Consider the following 21,311-nt stretch of genomic DNA (forward strand, 5'->3'; position numbering starts at 1 on the left):
ATGGCCATCCAGAAGATTGAAGCTGAAGACTTGTGTGACGTGCAACTGCCTGATCTTCCTCCACCTGCAACTGGATTTGATATACATAACATGCAGGGATTAAGAGATGTGACGGATCAGAATTTGTTTGACTCAACAAGTGTTAATGATGAACGGGTGAAGCGAAAAGAACACGATAATCTAGTACAAAGTCCAATGAGCATTGAAGGTTCATCTGACGTGCCCCATGAACTTCCTTCACCTGCGAATGCACCGGATATACTGAAGGTGCAGCCTAACCGCCTCAACTCCGGCTGCTCCACTCCTGCTGCTACCATCTCTGCCAGCTTCAAACCTGCTCCCGGTAATAATACCTCCATTTTTCAAAAAAGTATACATGTGCCATATCTGACATGAATGATGAGTTTGTTCCATTTGTGTACTTTGTTAGTGTTTTGCGATGCGTCGGGAGCCGGGAGTGAGAAGAGTGGAGGGTTTGATTTGATCAGGGGGGTTTACGCAAGCACGAATAACTCGAGACATGAGAGACAGGTCGGGTGTGTGAAGTTCACCATGGAAGAAATCTAGAGAGCTACGAACAACTTCTCTCCCTCTGTTAAGATCGGACAAGGCGGCTTTGGGACTGTGTACAAGGGGAGGCTCGACGATGGAACCTTAGTTGCTATTAAGCGTGCCAAAAAGGTTTGGATACACTTTTCGTATAGAGCATTTTGTTTTCTTGCATGTTTAAAATGTTTCCGATTTGTGGTTTGATCGACTGGATTGTAATGCAGAGCGTATATGACAAGCAATTTGATGTGGAATTCAAAGGCATGATTCAAGTGCTGTTGCAGGTGGAGCATTTGAACCTGTTCAAGTTTTATGGGCTTGTGGAGTATAAAGATGAGAAAGTTATGGTTGTGGAGTATGTTCCTAATGGAACCCTCAGACAACATTTGGATGGTAAGTTATACGTAATGGGTTATTTGCTCTTTTGCTTTCCGAATTTTGCCTTGTGAGTGTCTGCGTGTCATATAAATTGTATAATGCAGGTATTCAGGGAAACATTCTTGACTTTGCGGAACGGCTTGACATTGCAATTGGTGTGGCTCATGCTGTCACCTATCTTCATATGTACTCAGGTAATTGCTTGATAGAACACTAATTAGTTTCTAAGTTTTTCACTTCGAGGAGTTGTGGAATCTGTGTGGATGATCTAGGAGAATGATTCATTTTACTTGGCAGATCATCCGATAATCCATGGAGACATCAAGTCTTCCAACATTCTCCTAACAGAGAACTTGAGGGCAAAGGTAGCTGACTTTGGTTTCGATAGGCTTACAGCTGATCGATATTCAACTGCCACTCATATGTCTACCCAAGTTAAAGGAAGCCCTGGCTACTTGGACCCTGAATACCTCAGAACCTATCAACTAACAGATAAGAGTGATGTATACTCATTTGGTGTGTTACTAGTTGAACTAGTTACAGGCAGGCGTCCAATTGAACTAAAACGGGAACTCATGGAACGGATAACTGTAAGATGGGTGCGAATCTACCATCTCTTTCCATATCTAATATTCCAATACTTGGTACTTTCTATTTCAAATTTCCGGTATACAGAACTGCTTCCAGACCAGTGACTTATCACTCTGAAATGAATATTGTTGAGCTACATGGTAAAGTAAAATGTGGCTTGGGTTGGCTTTGCAGGCTTTGAAGAAGTTTAGTGATGGAGATGCTCTTTTAACTTTGGATCCAAGGTTGGAAAAAAATGCAGCCAATGCTTTAGCCATTGAAAAGATTCTTGAATTGTCCTTGCAATGCTTGGCTCAAAATAGACAGCACCGGCCTAGCATGAAGAGGGTGCGCGGAGATCCTCTGGAGCATCCGCAAGGACTATAAAAAGATATCAGCTCCAGAGTTTCGGTCATCTTCCACCCGTTCTCAAAGGAGCAATTCAACGAGAGAAGCGTAACAAAATCATAATCATTTGAGCCTTCAAGTGAAGGCTCCCAATGAATGCATGGTTTATGTGAGAAAATGTGCCAGTTTTGTATCAGGAAAGAACTAAAGAATGAATAGGTGAGTTAAGCCTCATAGAAAGCAAAATAATTTCTTGATAATTGGATCTGAAGCCATTGCTTCAAAGCACACAATCTGCTTGTTATTGAGTAATGTATAGCATACCTAGATTGATATTGAACCATGTTTTGAGTGTATCTAGTTTCTTGAAATTTGTGTTTACTATTCTGGGAGGTTATGTAAAGAACAAAAGGAAATGTATTCCAGCCCTTTGTACACTGATAGTGCGAAGAACAGTTTGTATCATATGTACGCGTCCTTTACATTATGGTATCCGCCACATTATTATATTTTCCAACTTTCTGGGAATTTTGTTTCCATAGTCTGATTCTCTTGGGTAAGTAATCACCACATGGTGAAAATTAAAAGAGTTTCAAGTTAGAACTTGGAACAATTAAACTACAACTGAGGAAGAACAAAGGCAGAGCTGCAGTGCTTATTATCAACTGAATGGTTGTTGATTGGCAATATATCATTTACAGTTGGATGACCAAATTGCAATGATTTTTTTTCTTTAATGTCATAAACTTGTAATCATTACTAAATGCTCTAAACATTCTTGTCTATACATTGACATATCTACACCAACCCAAAAACTATATCCTGAAAAAAAAGATCTATTACAAAAAAAAAAGAAGCCTCTTTAGCTCTAGCTAATGCAGATGAGATATATATATATTGACTTCTTCAGTTAAGGAAACTGCTTCTTATATGCAATAAACACAACACTGGTTCTCTTTGGCCTTTACAAAAATCATTTTCTTTTGTACGACCCTCTCGGCTCTCATAATTCTTACCTTGCTTCTGCTCTTTATCAACTTCTTGGCAATGAATCCTGCCCAGTCAACTCATAGGCTCCATTTGGGGGTCTCTGACTCTCAGTATCAAAAATATCAGTATCTACAGTACTTTCAGTACTCTCAAGACTGGATTTTGAGCAAAGGAAGAAGAAGGAAGACGTATAGATGGTGACATGCCAAAGGCTGCAAATCATTTAAGGCAACAATTAATTAATATTGAAATAGATAGAGCAATAAGAAGAAAATTGAGGAGAATTTTCACAATATTATTTACCTGTGCCAAATCCAGTAGGTTTTAGTACTCTCCAGTGTCCAGCTTATTGCTGCCATGGCCAATGTAGTAAAACCTGCAAGTACAAAGCCCCAGCGAAAACTTTTGAAAATCGTCTTGATAAGATTTTTGAGCCATCCTCTAATACCTTGGAACCTGCATAATCTCTCGGTTATTAAAAGAAAATTACAATGTAAAAGCATAGATATTTCATCTACATAAGTTGCCACAGAAGTATCATTATACTCGCATATATTGTGATAGCATGTTACCGTTCCAAGAATTTCTGAAAATTTATAAACTGTTATTCAATATATGGGCCTGACAAGTTTTGTTATGCAATAGGTCTATCAGAGTTAAATGTAAACGTAGGTAATCTATGAGATGGGAGTTCAAAACAGAAACGCCAGTGGTACATAGGAATATGTAACAAATATTCAATGGACACATCAAATTAATGCACAAAAATATCAAGCATTCACATACCACTCATCATTCAACAATCTAAGCAGTATTAATGAGTGAAAAAGTTCAGGTATACTGTATACACCTCTCAATTATGTTCAAGGAGAATCCGACCGGAGATGAAAATGTCCTATACTTAGTTGTTAATTCTATCAGCCATCCAAGAACAAGAGCTGAAATACCAATTGACATTACAATCACAATATTGGACGTCCTGCAAAGAGTCTAGTCAGATGCTTGACACAATATTAATACTTTTGCTTGGATTTGAGATAATTTTAATATAAGTTTTATTAATTCAGCGTACCTTGTGGCCTTGGTAACTGCCATAAGAGCTGTAAAAATTGCTACAGCTGTGAGTACTGCCCTCTTATAAACTTCATCAATTGTAGCTAGGTACATATATGTACTCACAATCGCCATGAAAGATAACCAGAAGTCCATGAACTGAAACATACACAAACAACTAATGGTAAAAAACCCTAAACTACTGATGTACTAGAGTGTATTTGAGAGATGTACATGTGTGTACCTGTAAGGAATTAAAATCCAGAAGACACCATGCTCCCACATCACAGGCATGATAAATTCCACTCGCAATTCCACTTGATGTGAAAATCACCCATTCTGCCAGTGCCTGTAAATAAAATATCTTTTTTTTTCAACAATGCACCTGAATAGCTATCATTTCCCTTGTATACAAAAGATTCCAGTTTAAATAACAACGTAGTTAAGGTTCAATAATCCATATCAACAAATATCAAACAAATAAATAGCACAAATACAAGAAATGAGCTCTAGTATCATTGAAGCTAAAATGCACCATGAAAAATACTTCCAGTGAAAATAATGAAAAGCACAAAATACTTGGAATCGGGTTCAGCCATTATCATGACATCATTTAAATCTGATGGAAGACAGTAGTAATGTTGTGAAGGGATTACTTTTCATACTTTATTAACTTCTATTATTCTATTAGTCTTGAGATAGTAAATCGAGGAAAAGACAAGTAAGAATATTACCTTTTTTCGAAGTGAATAGAAGGCAGGTAGTACAGCTGCAGCATTTGACACGATGAGAAAAATCGATTGCCATATGTGCCCTATGTCAAGTTTCAGACAGAATTAGATAAAAGGGCCATTGTAGAGCATGCTACTGATCCTGAAACAAGTTTTTCATATGAATAATGAATAATAACTAAAAACAATTATATTTATACTAGGGACTGCATCAGTCACTGTGGCAAAACAGAAAGATGACTACTTAATCCTACAACATCAAACAAACTAACTACATCTGCTTCAGGGACTATGTCAACCAAACAGGCAACATAAGTAATTAGGCCAAGTATAACATGATTATCAGTTAAACTAAGGTGCTATAAGTTTTTGGCAATGTCCCATTGAAGGAATCATCTAAATTTCTCCAAACTAGAATACATAAGTTCTGTAAACTATTAAAGGCTGTAACATTTCTTTCCGGTTGAAATTTAATATTACCAGTCCTACGACAAACAGATCTGACTCACTGAGAACAGATCATAATTAGATAAAGAAAGACCAACTGCAGAGACAAACTTTCATGTAACTGAAAAATAACACATACCATGACGAGATACAATTTCAATACTACAATCAACACCTCCATGGTCTCGGTCACAGGAGCAGTAGCTGAGAAAAATTTAGAATTACAAAATTAAATAAATGACAGTGACAGGAAAGAATATAAATGAAGGTGTCAGATACGCTTCTAATTTTTTTTTTTTAGCTGCTTCTTTCTTGCTGTCTGAACTTTCATGTTTACAATATAAAATCAGAAAAGAGAAATCTAGTAGATGAGGAAGATCCGTAAGTGGAGGATTGAGCACAAACCTGTATGATGTTAATCCACTAGCATCTAAGACACCTTCACATTTTCCATGTGAGGAGCATTTTCTAGGGCATCGTTCAAGGGAAAGACACATGGTAGTTTGAAATTTGGAAGCGATACTGGTGGCCTCTAAATGCCTCAGTCCTAAACCCCAAGTTCCTTCTCTGACGTACAAAACGTAAAAATCAACCACCTTGTCTTCACTTGAGTTATATAAGTTAAAAAACTTGGAGCTGACACTATTGCTTGTTATGTTAGCATAATAGTAGTCCCAGCTGGTAAGAGATGGCAATCCACCAAATCTAGTATATACTTCATAAGTAATCTCTGCATCTGATGTTAGTCGAATGTGCATATTTCCTCCAGATGCACCACGAGGAACGTCAAGAACAAAATAAGTCCATGAATCATCTGGTTTTTCACCAATCGAAGTGTTGGTTAAAAGTGAATCAATAGGGAAATTGGACGAATCAGAAGATATGTTTCCACTGTCAGGTAAATAGAACGACTCAAAGATGCCTGCACCTCTCCTTAAAATAGTCTGCAGACAATGATTCTCAGCTTGTCAATAAATTATCCAACAAATAAGTTTCTTGAAGCATCAACATAAAGAAAAATGCTCCGCAAAAATAACTTTAAAGCCGTTATAGTAGAGTGATTGACACAATATAAATGGTCTAGCTTCATCTAATCTCACTACAGTGCTATTTGCATACCCGGTATAAACTCAGTAGTACAAACTAAAAGGTGGTCGCATACTTACTTTTTTACTCAATGCTATAGATTTACAGTCCTCATTGAGTTGGTACATAATCATCTCTACCTTATTTTCCACAGCACCAATGTTTACAAGCTACCAATAATTAATGTACCCAATTGAAGTAATAACAAATACCAGGTATTTTAAGATTTATAAGCAGAACATATATCCCAAAGTTCTTCTAAAATAAAAATAAAAGTATTAGGAAGCCCACCTGAAGGGTGTATGTTTCCAGTGTACAATTCGTTCCAGCCCTTCCCAGTGGACATTCAAGCAGTTTAGATTCCATGGAGCAGCAAACTTTTATGGAAGTATCTAAACTCCCCCCAAGTACTTTTGAGAGGTCGACAGGGAAAATAGTGATATACCAGCGGCCAACCTTAGGAAACTTCATGATCAATGGACTTTTGTTTATATTACTGGAATAATCATGCAGAGATTCTGAAGGTATTGCACCATGCCGTGCGAAACACATTAAAGTAACATCACTACCATTCCTAGTGTTATTTGACAATGTTTCATTTAACCAAACATCCACTGCCACAATTTTTAACTCCTGTGATATTCCCACCACATCCAAAGAGTAAAACTTCGGTTCCCAATCTCTTTGACAAGAAGTTTTAAAATCATTTTTGCAAGAAATACCATAATCCGTTGTACGGTTGTACAAATTAGCCCCTGTAGAATTTTGACTGTTGCTGCCAGATAGAGAACAAGAAAGAGGATAAATCGTCTGGTTGCAATACTGGCCCCACATGGTGTCAGTTGTGCATCCTTCAACCGTTATGTTGGCACTGAAGGTATATTGAGATTTACGGTTAATCTGGGAAGTTAATGTAGGAACCTTGTCAGTGTCTTTTGGAAATAATCAGTAATTAATGCATTGCATAAAGGGGAGGGGGTATACATAAATAGAGAAAATTCTAATTATTATAACAATAAAAAATCCACAAAATTATCAGCTTAAGCTATTTCATGATTTTCAAAATTCTAGTAACTGTCATAACTTTAGCATGCATTTCTCCCAAATTGAATTACGTGGCCATCATCATATATATTTTCATAATACGTAGAAAAGAAATAAACATGGTAATTCTTCTTATATTATCTTTTATGAAAATGCAACAATTATAAGCAAATAAGCTGAATGTGATATAATTAGTTCTGGATCCAGGATTACACTACACCAAAAGGCACAGTATACGACCAAAAGATGAAAGAAATTTACAGTGCAAAGAATATTATGAGGGATATATAATTTTACCATTTTTCCTTGCGTCCTTGTAGGTCCAATACCATTGAAAATACCCAAATACCAGACCCCTGGAGAAATCTAAGAGCCGTTGCATAAGATTCGGAAGAAGAAGAAGAAGAAGAAGAAGAAAAGGGAGAAACATGAAAGAACTTGTATATTGAAATCCTAGCAAATTTTACATATATGAAAAGAAAGGAACTAAAAATATGATAAGAGAGTTGATGGTACCTGCTCATTTGTCAACTTGACTGTGAAATTCTTCTGCATAGGATAGCATTGCTCTGCACTCTGAAGAGCTTGTATGGCCTCAAGCGAACCATCATAAAAAGGAACTAAAACTGCCACAGCAGAAACCTATTCAATACTCTTTCTAATAATAATTCAATTGAAATTGTGAGCCGAGACAAGAGAATGGAAAAATTCATTCAATACAGAAAAGCTCTGCAAATTGAAAGTTAATATACAAAAATACAAAACTAATCAAAATAGAATGCTGTGCAGTATGTGCACACAGTTTAGTGTCCATTGACCTTCTGACAAGGCACATTAAGTAATAGTAGAGAAATATGCCATCAAGAAGTTGTAAAGTACAACCTTTGGCAATTTCTACCTAGTTGTCGAATATTTTTCATATGCTTGTTCAATAGAAATGCAATATCACAGCACAGAAAACATGAGAAAGAGCAGGATGGCACAAATATGTACCTGGATGGCCTGAATCTGTTAGAGAGGTACTGGCATCAGGCAGTGGAGGGCTCCCATTTCTGAAGCAAATCAATGGCATCGTACTTTTGGGAACCTTTTCTATGTTTACATGACCCTGGAAATAGTATGAATTATGAGCAAGGACGCAAAGTAGTTTAATGTGCTATATCAGTATTTTGGTGGAACATGAGGGTCATTTGTGAATTATGAACAAGGATCCATGAAGATCCTAAATGAAAGTCATTCTTCTTTTACTAATACTTGAACAGAAAAAAAAAATCAATATGAAAAATATCATTAGAAAAGCAGTAGTCCAAAATCGAATGTCCATTCAAGAATCAGCTATAAGACAAGTGTGCCTTCATAATTCCAGCCCCGCCCCGTAGTATAAAGACATGGAGGGAAAACATATGTACTCTGAATTTAAAAAAAAAAAAGAAGAAAAAAAAAGGAAGAATGGGAGATAGAAACCCCGAAGATGTACTTACTAGATCTACGTTTGAGTTCAATGCTACAGACATTGAAGAGAACCATGGTGGTAGTTCAACTAGAAGAAAAACAAAAACAGTAAGATATGACAGATATATGATTTTGACTTAGATATCCATTTGATTAAGCACATTAAAAAGTTTCATATAATTCATAACATGGAAATTCTTATAATTTTTTATGATAGTGAATGCATTACTGTGCTGCTTCAGTAGCCGAAAACTCACATCATAAGGGATTCACATGTATGTAATGAGACAAATTGGCATCAGTAACAGCATAAAGTGTTTGTATGAAATAAAGGCCAAAGAACATCTATCTTCTCATAATGCTGTAGGAAGCTCTGGTTCCAATTGATTGCCGAGAGCACCAGAAATAGCATAAGATCACGTCTGATATGATAAAAGGAAGTGTTGATTTCATTATTCTTGCGACTCAACCAAACCTCAGTCAATAAACAAATTAAGAACTGTCTCAGACGTAGTCTATGATCACATATGAAATAATTGTAGATGATGCTGATGCAATTTAGTGGCAAGAAATTGTGAACTTTCTCAATGAGTACTATGTCAATAGTTCTGATCCCTTTGTCCAGAAACAGTACACATGAATCTCATACATCAATAACTATTCACAAACACAAAGAAACACACACACACATATGCAACTGAATTCACTGAACTTATAGCGAAGCTACACTGACAGTGATCCTTCAATCCAATCCCCTGATTCTCATGATATATAAGTATATAACTAAATTTAAAGTATGGCCAACGCTATAAATACAGAACTCAACCTCCAATGTTAATAATCTGACCCCAAACAGTCCAACATTAATCTAGAAACAAAGCGTTTAAACAACCAAAAGATCAATGCACTCACAAAAGAAAAGTCAATCTTTTGGGCAAGGTCCGTCAATCCAATACCAATGAATTACAGAAAAAACGAAAAAGGGTGATCGGAAAAAGAAAGTGATGCACCTCTGATATACCGAAAAGCAGAGTTCTTGAGAAGTGTAGGCGGGTAGCTGAAGCTGGAGACAGTGAAGGTGTTTGTGTAAGGACCCAGTTCGTCGTATGCATAAGACTGCCCCAATATGGATAGAAAAAGAAGCATAAGACCGAAAGAGGAACAAAGATTCGAATTTGAAGCCATGGAGCTTCTGATTCTTGGACAACTGGACACGAATAACCAGAAGCTATTTGGGTTTAACTTGTTTTTATACAAGAAATTTTAAGAGTTGGTGTTTTTCTCGATTACAAATCATACGTTTTCAACCATGTTGTTTATTTTATGTTTTGTTTTATGACGAAGCGGACGGATGACTGTTAGAAAATAAATTTATGGACTACTATTTTTATACTTATTTTATATTTATTTTTTTAAACTCATGATATGTATTTTTTTTCAATTTATATTTATATAATAATTAATCAATTTGATACATGTCATGAGTTTAAGATGATGGGCACTAAATGAGCATAAGAATAGTGGCACAAGATGAACATAAAAATGGTGATCGGCAAATTTGTTTTCCCTCAAGTCATTTTAATCCCAATTATATTATTGACAAAACCGCACTGAATATGAAATCTCTTTCCATTTCTTTAATCACCCAGATAGGGATGTTTTACTACAATAATGCAATGTTAAAGAAGAATGTTGATCTTGAGCCATTAGAAAAGGGAAGAAGTGTGCCACATGGCATCTAGTTAGAAAGACAAGTGTTTTAAAGCGATCGATTTGTGCTACGTGGTTACTTAATCGATTGATTAAACAATTTCCGTGCTGCAAGGTTAGTTTAATCGATTGATTAAAGAAATCAGAAAACGTTATACTTGTAGGGATCCGATTATGAGATTATATTTTTCGAGACGTCTCAAAGCATTAAGAGCTAAGTAGCACGGACACATGCTCATGTCGGACACGGATATGCTCGGACATGCACACTGACTTTGGACACGGCCCGGACACGCGAGTATCCGAATCGGAGACGCGAGTATTCAAATCGGATACGCGGATACGCACTAACTCATAATAAAAATGAAAGTGCTTATGATGAGAATCGAACCTTGGTCATCCAAGACACTCAACAACTCCTAAACCATTTTAACAGATTCAGTTTTTATTATATTTATGCACACTTTAATATATATAAGGAGATAAACTTGTGATAAAAATAAAAATGCTTGTGGTGAGATTCGAACCTTGGTTATCCAAGGTACTTATCAAGTACTTAGCCATTCTAACAAGTTATGTTTTCATCATTTTAATAAACACTTTGACATATATATATATATATATATATATATATTAACATTATAAATACTTTCAAATTCATAAAATATTTTTTTAATAAATAAATAAATATATATATATATATATTAAAAATAATATTTAATTAACGTGTCCACCACGTGTCCGTGTCCACCACGTGTCCGTATCCAAAAAAATTTCGATATGTCGTGTCTACGTATCGAATCGTGTCCAATACAGACAATCGTGTCTGTATCCGTGCTATTTATATTAAGAGGCATTGTGTTAGATTGAAACTAGCTTTTCGAAAGGTCTTATGTAATATATGTCTAAATGTATTATTATAAAAAAAAATTAGTTCAAATTTCGGTTGCATACAAGCAAATAGATACAACATTTTTGTTTTTGTTTTTTTTTTCAATTTGAACCTAACTATATATTTTTAGAGTTTAACAACAATGACCTTTTTCTTAAAATATCAATTAGAAAAAACAGACGAAAAAATATGAAAAAAAACAATCAAGGATAAGTAGTATATTTACCTAAAGAATCAAGAAAAAAATGAAGAAAATACAAAAAAAAATGATGAAAAGGTATAATTGGACAAATTCACAAAGGTATCTACAAATAAAAGACAAAAAATAAGGAAGGAAATAGGCCCTAAAAGGATAAAGAAAATAAAAATATATATTATGAAGTAACACTGCAATAATTTGACTCATACCCATGCACTAGTGGAATGTGAAATTTAGTCAATGACACCACTTGCCAACTCAACCTCTCAAGGTCTTGTTTAAAGGGACTTTTTCACAAAATTAACTACATGTTATATATGCATGACCCCAAAATTTCGGTGCGGCCCTATGTCAGTACTCCTTTTACACATGCTAAGAGTCGGCCTTGTATATTTAATCAAACAATATGCATCTATCAGTACGGCCTAACAGCCTAAACAGTTTGATCGCATGGTTTCTACGAGGAGATCGAAGAGGGACATGAACAAATTTTAGTACAAATTCATTCTCAAGTTTTTTGTCAAAATTGTCTCATTCTCTTTACATGATACTAATGTAGTACGTTATTAAGTCTGCGCGAATGTAACACTACCTGTTTCCCCTTACGAAATCTCATCTTGATATCAGAATTTAACATGATTACATACTTCCGTAACTGAATCAGCATGCCCTTGCAACACTAGCATTATTTGCCTTCACCCAATTGCGTACTATAGAGTTTAAATATATTATATCCAAGAAGAATAGATTCTACAAGAAAAGGGTTATTGATGGTTAGCAGACTTAGGAATGCAATCATTGTTTACAGAGTTACAGCGGGCATCACACGAAGTGAAGTACACTTGTCAGACTGTCAGATGTCGGACAAAACAATCCAGCGTTAGAATCTCCGCCGTACCCTTCGGAATTAGAATCAGATTATCCTCTTGTCCGTTTTCCTTCCTTTTCTTTCTGAGTTTCTGAAGCCAAAACGGTCAGAGCAGCATCGGTTACACCTTTTCACATAAACACAGAGACCAAGTTGGTTGCCGGAACAAACAGAGCTTTTGGAGATGAGTGTGATCGATTTGATCACGAGGGTCGATACGATATGCAAGAAATACGACAAGTACGACATCGATAAGCAAAAGGAACTCAACAATATCTCCGGCGACGATGCATTTGCCCGTCTCTACAGCGTCGTTGAGGCCGACCTTGAAGCTGCTCTTCAGGTCTCTCCCATCTCTCTTTCGTTTCCTAGTTGAAGGTTTTGAAGTTTTTGTACTTAAAATCAAAGTTGGTAGTAATAATTTGAGTGGAATTTTATGGAACAAAGGACACCAAAGTTTGAATTCTTTTTTTCTTTTACTTTCTCTCGGGTTTTTGATGAGTTATGCTGCTGTAGAAATCGGAGACTGCAGCCACTGAGAGGAGCAGGGCTTCGGCTGTTGCTATGAATGCGGAAATTCGAAGAACCAAGGCTCGTTTGCTTGAGGAGCTGCCCAAATTGAGAAGACTTGCTCCTAAAAAGGTTTTGATCTTTCTAATTTTGCTCATAACTTTGAAGATTCAAGGTTGTGTCTTCGCTTCCCTTGATATTACATTTTAAGTTTTTCAATCCAAATAACCATTTTTCCGGCTTAACACATTAATCCAGACAAAAATGATATGCGTTCCACTGATCATGTGTACGCACCGTTCTCTTTGTTGTTCTTTTGTATGCTATTTCGTCCCATTTAATGGGAGTAATTATTAGAAACTACTCTGTCATTGATCATGCAGGTGAAAGGGCTTTCGAGAGAAGATATTGAAGCTCGGAACGATTTGGTTTCTGTACTGCAAGAGAGGATAGAAGCAATACCTGATGGGTCAACAAGTGGAGCTAAACAAACCGGTGCTTGGACAGATCCAACACCGTCATATAAGGGAATAAGAATTGATTCAACTTCAGGTATTTAATTCTCAAGTTTGTTGTATCAAGGTTTCTATGAATGATAAATATGTCTTCTAACTAACTTTACAATGTCTTTATTGCAATTGCACCAGATGGGAGATTTGATAGTGAGTACTTCCAACAAACTGAGGAGTCGGATCGCTTTAGAAATGAGTATGAAATGCGAAGAATGAAGCAGGCAAGTAGCAGTAAATAGTTGAGCAAAATGAATTTTGTATTCTAGCGTTTAGGGAGCTTTACCTTAAGGAGCTGGAATGAGCTCCTGCTGGTGAAGTTTCATTTTATTGCTATACTTTGTTATAAAACTCTGATAGGCTCTTGCAGTTTGGAAATGTTGGACAACTTTTCTCACGTCGCATGTGATATTAGCCTTACATGGGAGGTATATGTGATTTCATACAGGATCAAGGTTTAGATGTCATAGCAGAAGGATTGGACACATTGAAACATATGGCCAGTGACATGAATGAGGTTTGTTCTAGCTTCTAAGTTTTAACGTACTATTATTCAGGTCACTTTTTTGGTGTCCTTGCTCTTATAAATTATTAACGAGATTATAATTATGTACAGGAAATAGATAGGCAAGTGCCATTGATGGATGAAATAGATGATAAGGTTATGATCTGTGCCTTCTATTTATTCTTCTGTTGGCTAATGTATTGTCCTTTTGGTTTTACTCAGTTAATTAAGTTCCATTCTGACATCATTCCAGGTTGAGAGAGCAAATGCCGACCTTAAGAATACTAATGTGAAACTCAAGGATACCATAGTCCAGGTAAACTATTGATTATGTGCATTTCCGTAAATCAGTAAATGGCAATACAATGCCTCTTCTTCATATAGTTTACCTCATTCACATCTTTGCTATGATCCTGTTTCAGCTGAGGTCCAGCCGGAACTTCTGCATCGACATCATCCTTCTGTGTCTAATTTTAGGAATCGCGGCTTATCTGTACAAGTGAGTTAGATATGTTTGCTGTACTAACATCCTGCTTTTATTGCATATCCTTATGAACTGTATTTATCGTATTGCCTTCCCTTTGTAGTCTACATTTAGAAATTTCCAAAAAAAGTATATTAAAAAATAAATGATGATGACACCTTCAGAAAATACCACGAATTGAACAAAGTTTTCATAAGGATCCTTTATTTGTTAATAGGAAGTCGTTAAGCCTTTTTCATTTTTTTGGAAAACTAAGTTCTTGTGTTCTGTTGTAGTGTTCTGAAGTGACTTTGGTGATCCATTTACTATTTCCCCAAGTCATCTACTATCCTCTACCTGCAGTTAGTACTATTTCGTTAATGGTGGATGGCGGTATACGATGCATAATTACTTTCTGGTTTGAGGGATTGCACAGCCGAAATTGCCCAAACCATTATCAATCTGGGCATTAAAACATAAATATTGTTCATGCAAGTTTCTGAATTGGTATAATGCATAAAATAGCCATGGTTTGCAGCACACGAGCACAGAAGATTGTATTGTATTCTTAATTAAGCTCTAAATTGGGTGTAGTCACATTATATAATTGACATTTAACTTTGCTTATTTATTTACCGAACAAGTTTGTCAAGTCATGCTATTCTGGCTTCATCTCTGTTTTTAATTCCAGTAAGCTTTGAGACCACTGAAGCCAGTTGAGTCATATTGAAGCCAGTAGTGAGTTTTCTAGTTTAATTTAAGTATTTAACAAGAAGGTTATAAATATGGATGGCAATATTACCCATCAGGTAGGGTATTCACATGTATTCGACCCTAATGGGTCTGTGAAATGGGTAAAAACGGGGAGCGGGTTTAAGGATCTTCATATTCGAAATATGGAATCGGGTAACGGGCGAGGATGGTATTTTGATTCTCATTCCCATCCCCACCCAATAAAAATAGAATACATATTATATATGTTTTAGTATTAATAATTAAATAAATATTTATGTAAATAAATTTTTTTTACAGTTATTGTTCTATTTTTAACTAGACTTGTATTTATTAAGTTGGATTAATGTACAAAATTAATTTTATGATGATATTTAGATTTCATTTTAGATTTTTATATTTTTCTATACTTCATATTAATTTTTATATAATATAATAAAATATCATTAACGGATATTGGAGCGGGTATGAGAAATTAATCCCCAACATGGACGGAGATGAGAATTACCCATTATTTTATAACAGAAATTGGGCGGTTACATGGGTGTAATTAAAATTGGGTATGTTATTTTTTGATCCCCTCCTTACCCTGTCTATTGCCATTTCTAGTTATAAATTGATGGCAGCTTTGAATTACTTGAATGTATCCCACGAAATTTTTTACTATGGAGTTCGGCTACTATGTGAGTAAAAGCCATACAGTTATTCAAGTTTGACCGGTATGCCTGTCATTTTTTGTTTACACAATAGACTATTTAGGTGTGATTAGTAAACAAAAATTTGAGTAAATTAGATACTCAATCAATAGTCATCAATAGTCTCTTCAAAGAGAAAACAATCAATTGGGTAAATTAGATACTCAATCAATGGTCTTCAAATCTAACTGTGGGTAAATCAATGGTCTTAAAAGAACAACAAAATTATGGGCTAGGTGACCCTAAACTCAGGATGCAATGGGACATGATATGAAACATAAGGTTGCAATCTTCATGTCATAGTTTCAAATGCATTTCAGTGACTTTAACATGTCGGTAACCATCCAATTCAGTTCAATGTCAATCACTATTTAAAAGTTTATGACAAATTGCGTTTCTTCTTTCGTTGATCCAAACATAGCCAAACACCATAGCCATTAATGATTAGGGCCAATTACACGTAAGATCACTTCATGACTCATATATTGTTTTTTAAATAAGGACACTCAAACATTATTTCCCACATAAGAACATTTTCTCATAAAATGACTTCTATTATAGGCATAAAAGTTGAATGAAATTGCACACTGTCACTAGAATTCTAAAACACCCAAATATTCTCTCCCTAGTTAGGTCTCTGGCAAGGTTTCCGACAACTTTCTACCATCTTTGGCGAGGTTCCCATTGACTCCGGCAAGGTTCCGACCAGCTCCGACAAGGTTTCTGACGACTTCCGGCATGCTCTAGTGAGAATCTGACGAACACTTGTCGGCTCCGACAAGGTATCCGGCAACTTCCGCATGATTCCGGCAAACTTTTATGATGACATAAAAGATATTGTCATAGGCACCAAAAGCTACTACCACCGATAGTAAAAAGTACTACGATGAGATTTTCGGCAATCTTCGACGAGGTCCAAAAGGGTACTACCGAACCACACAAAAGATACCATTGAGCTAGGCAAAAGTCCTATGCATGTCTACTAAAGATACTATTAAGGAGAAACAGAGCTACTGCCAAATTGTTTAAGCAAATAAAAACTACCATCATGCAAAGAAAAAAGCAACTATCATTGTTATCAAAAACTACTGCTAACAGCAACTAAAGCTAGTGCCCCACAAAGCTAGAGGTTTATAGCTACTATCAACAACCAACAATACTGGTAAAAACAAAACTACTACCAACAACAAACAAAGATATTACCAATAGTAGCTAAATATACTACCAACAACAACCAAAGCTACAACGAAAAGATTTAGGGTGAACATGGTTAAGTCATACAAGTAACTACCAATGCTTAAAAGATACTATCAAGGAATAAAAAAGATACCATTACAAACTTAAATAAATACTATCACTATTTGAAAAACATACCAACATAAATATAGAAATATACTGTCCTTGTGTCAAAAAACTACTAGTGTAGACATAAAAAAAATACTGCCACATGCCTCTAGATATAAAAAGGCAGTAGAGCATGATGCATCACAGAGATGAGATTAAGATCTTCAGCCCGAACCATACTCACCATAAATCACCACACTAAAAGTTACTATAATTATCAAACAAAACTACTATCAACAACATACAAAGATACTACCAAAAACTCACTTGATATGTTCATTAACAGCAGCCTCGCTATCCTCACTGTACTTCTAGCGAGCCAAAGAGACTTGAGGGAGAGTGGGAAGGAGATCCAACTCCTTCTTCACCTCCTCAAACGGCTTGAAAACCACACTGGTCAGCGGTAGCTTGTTCGCGCTCTTCGCCGCCACACATACAACATTCTCGATGTCATTCCTCGCCAGCGATGACCGGATAGACACGAGCAAAGACGTCGACGAGTTTAGCGGAGCAGCAGGGTAGGAAATCGAGGAAGGGATAAGACCACAAGGGAGCGGAGGAGAGAGCCACTCTCGCCTCGAGTGAGCAACACAGACGACGTCGGAGAAGCCTTGAGAAGCATGGTGGTGATTTTTAAAAAGGGATTAGGGTTTTTGGTGAAGAAGGAGGAGGAGGAGAAGAAGAGGCGTGTAGATCGGCATCATTGACTAGGTGGAGAGGACGCTAGGTCGGAGAGGAGCTTGAGGGTGCAGATTGAGATTCTGATCGAGGTGAAGTCGGCGGTTTCAGGGTTGGTGGCCGGAGGATGATCGACGTCGGCGAGGGAATCCGAGGTTGAAAATGGAGAGAGAGAGTGAGAGAGAGAGATCTGATTCAAGATAGATAAGGGTATTTTAGGTACTATCACAATTTAAAGAATGGATCTGGGCTTTGAAAGTGGACTTGTTTAGACAATAAAATTAGGGTGTTGCTATTTGTACCCAGTAAATATTTTGGTATACCCAACATTTTCTTATTTTTCAGCTTTACCCCTGAAAAGTTTGAATTTGCTTCTTTGTTTGGTCCTCAACTTGATCTGCCTTTCCGGCATTATAATTCAAAGAGAATTGTTTGGATGCTTTCCCTTTATCTCTAGATATATCTGTCAATTGTGATAGATCGAACGGTAGCTTGACCAAGGAGGTCTGAATGAAATCGTTGTGAGGGCAAACTAATATATATGATTAATTCAATCAGTAGATTGAAGACCTTCTGAAATATGTTTGGGTCTCGCACAGGAATTCAAATCAATACTCCATTTCTAAAGGATTTTGATCCAATGTTTAATTGTGACTTAATCTTGCATCAAGACACCTCAACGTCCAGAGTAACAATAGTCATAATATTAGAATTGATTATGTAGTTATATACGATCAACTATACATATGATAGGAAAGATGATTAAGATGATGGCATGATGCCTTACTAATATCAGATGCAAATCTGAGTTTGAACTTCGAAGAAACTTTGGTTTTCATAAATGCCACAAACATTAGTTGATGGGTTTGATTAAACGGGTATTATTGGAAATGTAGTGGGTTACTATATCTACATAGAAGCACCATAAAATTAAGGTGTCATTCTTTGGGATATGGTGATAATAAGTGGGATTCCGCTGTACCGTATGCAGCGTTGTACTATATGCAGTAGGGTACTATTCACATATGCTTTTACCTTATGTACTATTTAGGTAAAAAAAATTGATGGAGCATGATGGGCCTTGATTTATGAGTTTATTTATTTACGTACTACAAATATATAAATTCATCATACACTCAAAGATAAACATTTATTTTTTATTATTATAGCAATTGTAATAGCCTCTAGACTTGAATTATTAACATTTGCTAAAATTTATCAGAAAGAACTTCAAGAAGAAAAAACACAATATAAAAATTAATAAAATATAGAAATAACCTTCCCAGAAATATAAAAAATTATTGGGATATTATATATCGAGTTCAACGTAGAATCTATGAAATGGAAGAAAATATTAAAACTTTTCGAGAAGTCTTTGAAGAAGATCAAAAACCTCTTGATTTTCTGAGCATCGGTTAGATCCGTCCTAGCTGGTATTAGAGTCTGCTTAGCTCAAAAGAAGGTAGGTTAAAAGCCTTATGCCACAAAGTTGGCTTATCTCAACTAACAATAGAGAATCCAAACCAAAAAATTATCAGGCCTTTTGTATTACAAAAGATTATGATAGGTGGAAAAAGTGTTTTCATTCAAAACATATCCAAGAGGATCAATACTCGATAGAGTACGCCTGTAGAATACTGAATACACTCTACGACGAATTCTCACATCTTCAGAGAGAGATAGGAGTTGAAGAACTTGACCCAACTCGGCCAAGTTTGATAGAATTTCTAAACCATTTATCCAGCAACAAGGCTGCAGAAAAGCTGCTTGTTCAGGAACATATTCAGAAAAGTCATCCCTCAGTATAGGGAAGAAGATAAGAAAGATATGGAAAGTCATATTCAGGAACTACTTGAGGAAAAGTTAATCAGACCTTCAAACAGTTTGCATCATGCTCCAGCTTTTCTAGTCAGAAACCATGCGGAACAGGTTAGGAGAAAAGATAGAATGGTCATTGATTACAGAGATGTTAACAAAAAAAGACCGTAAAAGATGGTTATCAGATATCTCAAGTGAGGGTCCTTATAAATAGTCTTAAAAGGAGCGAAAATTTTCTCCAAGTTTGATGCTAAATCAGGATTTTAGCAAGTAAAAAGGCATCCAGATTCCATAGCTCTGACGGCTTTTGGAACACCGCAAGGGCATTACGAATGGCTAGTTATGCCATTTGGTCTCAAGCAAACTCCCTTTATTTTCCAAAGGAAGATGGACAACATTTTTAAGCCTTATTTAGACTTCTGCATAGTTTATATAGATGATATGTTAGTCTTCTCAAGAACTATTAATGAACATCTGAAGCACCTGGAGCAGGTATGTAAGTTTATTGTCCAGAAATGAATCATATTGGGATAAAAGAAGATACATATGGCCAAAGGAGAGATCGAATTTTTGGGTATTCATGTTAAAGATGGAGAGATTCGTCTCCAAGAACACATTGTTAAGAAGATCAGCCAATTCCTAGATCAAATCCCTGATGCAAAATCATTGCAAAGATTTTTAGGAGTTTTCAACTTTGCCAGAGACTTTATACCTCAAGTAAGTGGTCTTACTGCTTTACTCTCACCAAAAACCAGTTCTAAAAAAATGGTGTTTCACGGAAGATGACAGTAATACTGTAAAAAAGATCAAGGAGTTAACCCAGAGTCTACCCCCATTACAATTGCCAGAAGAAGAAGACTTAATCATTTTGCAGACATATGCAAATGATTATTATTGGGTAGGAGTGGTTCTGGCCATGACCCCGGATACCAATCAAGAAAAGATTTGTAAATTCATATCATGAAAGTTTAATGCGGCGGAATTAAACTATTCCACTGGGGATAAAGAGGTGTTGGCTATGATCAAGAGCATCAAAAATGCTGAAGCATTCATAAAAAACAAATTTGTAGTTAGAACTGACAATAAAAGAGTTAAAAAATTTAAAAACTACAAATTAACTGATGCAGCAGATAAAGGAAGAGTATTAAGATGCCAAATGTTTTTATCCCAATATGAATATGATGTGGAAATGATTGCAGGTAACAAGAACTTCTTACCAGCCGCTCTCACTAGAGAAATGACAACATTCAGAAGAGAAGATGGAGATGAAGATGAAATGCGAAATCCTAGGAGCAGGAAATCGGAACCACCTAGTCTTTGGAACATATACAAAAAAGGAGACAAGACTGTTGGACCTCTACATGATGGACCAGGTTACCAATTCATTGTGTCTTATGAAGCAGCTGCATCGGCTCCGGCCAAGACTAAAGATAGGATTCGACCAGGAGGTTAGGATCAAGAGTTCGAGAAAAGTACTGGAGGATCTGATGAAGAAAAAAAGCTCGGAAAAGAATATTTGTTGTGTCCAAAGGATACAACCTTAACTGATCAGTCTCAGGGTAAAAGAACGGCTAGCCCTTCTCAAACGGCAGACGGTAAAGACTTATCAAGTCCGTTGAAGGCTGCTGCTTTACCAAAAAGCATAATAGCCCATTTTAGGAGAAAAATGGTTGAAGTCACAAATGTTCATGGTTATCCTTTGAAGATATTCAAAGAACCAATATTCAAAACAGAGAAGCT

General features: G+C 36.1%; 2 protein-coding genes and 1 pseudogene across 3 annotated transcripts; 2 read left to right on the forward strand and 1 right to left on the reverse strand.

Moving 5' to 3' along the window:
• On the forward strand, window positions 1-1,995 carry LOC126803634 (calmodulin-binding receptor-like cytoplasmic kinase 2; annotated as a pseudogene).
• Window positions 1,996-2,502: 507 nt separating this feature from the next.
• LOC126803146 (uncharacterized) lies at window positions 2,503-9,879 on the reverse strand. 2 transcript variants are annotated; one of them, XM_050530907.1, is made up of 14 exons: window positions 9,659-9,879; window positions 8,678-8,736; window positions 8,190-8,304; window positions 7,713-7,822; window positions 7,494-7,562; window positions 6,444-7,052; window positions 5,472-6,010; window positions 5,206-5,270; window positions 4,623-4,702; window positions 4,133-4,237; window positions 3,908-4,047; window positions 3,686-3,814; window positions 3,139-3,291; window positions 2,503-3,047 (listed from the first exon to the last, which is right to left on the reverse strand). In XM_050530907.1, exons 1-14 carry the CDS (start codon window positions 9,831-9,833, stop codon window positions 2,879-2,881), a joined length of 2,517 nt encoding a protein of 838 aa, XP_050386864.1. In that variant the 5' UTR covers window positions 9,834-9,879; the 3' UTR covers window positions 2,503-2,878. The 2 variants fall into 2 exon arrangements, with proteins under 2 accessions (XP_050386864.1, XP_050386865.1); XM_050530908.1 differs by lacking the exon at window positions 3,686-3,814.
• Window positions 9,880-12,284: 2,405 nt separating this feature from the next.
• LOC126803153 (syntaxin-71-like) lies at window positions 12,285-14,970 on the forward strand. The gene is made up of 9 exons (XM_050530914.1): window positions 12,285-12,660; window positions 12,834-12,959; window positions 13,211-13,379; window positions 13,475-13,560; window positions 13,785-13,853; window positions 13,953-13,997; window positions 14,095-14,157; window positions 14,264-14,340; window positions 14,601-14,970. The coding sequence occupies exons 1-9, from the start codon at window positions 12,502-12,504 to the stop codon at window positions 14,611-14,613; spliced, it is 807 nt and encodes a 268-aa protein (XP_050386871.1). The 5' UTR covers window positions 12,285-12,501; the 3' UTR covers window positions 14,614-14,970.
• Window positions 14,971-21,311: the final 6,341 nt, after the last annotated feature.

Source organism: Argentina anserina, chromosome 7, assembly GCF_933775445.1.
Source record: "Argentina anserina chromosome 7, drPotAnse1.1, whole genome shotgun sequence".
NCBI lineage: Eukaryota > Viridiplantae > Streptophyta > Magnoliopsida > Rosales > Rosaceae > Argentina > Argentina anserina.

Bases quoted from the DNA above. Each gene is read 5' to 3' on its own strand.
- LOC126803146 (XM_050530907.1), bottom strand. From the start codon at position 9,833: ATGGCTTCAAATTCGAATCTTTGTTCCTCTTTCGGTCTTATGCTTCTT. The intron at 7,823-8,189 runs GTACATATTTGT...CTGCTGTGGCAG, and splicing joins AACAGATTCAGGCCATCCAG to TTTTAGTTCCTTTTTATGAT. The intron at 3,815-3,907 runs GTACGCTGAATT...GACTCTTTGCAG, and splicing joins GCAGTTACCAAGGCCACAAG to GACGTCCAATATTGTGATTG.
- LOC126803153 (XM_050530914.1), top strand. From the start codon at position 12,502: ATGAGTGTGATCGATTTGATCACGAGGGTCGATACGATATGCAAGAAA. The intron at 13,380-13,474 runs GTATTTAATTCT...CAATTGCACCAG, and splicing joins AAGAATTGATTCAACTTCAG to ATGGGAGATTTGATAGTGAG. The intron at 13,561-13,784 runs GCAAGTAGCAGT...GATTTCATACAG, and splicing joins AAATGCGAAGAATGAAGCAG to GATCAAGGTTTAGATGTCAT.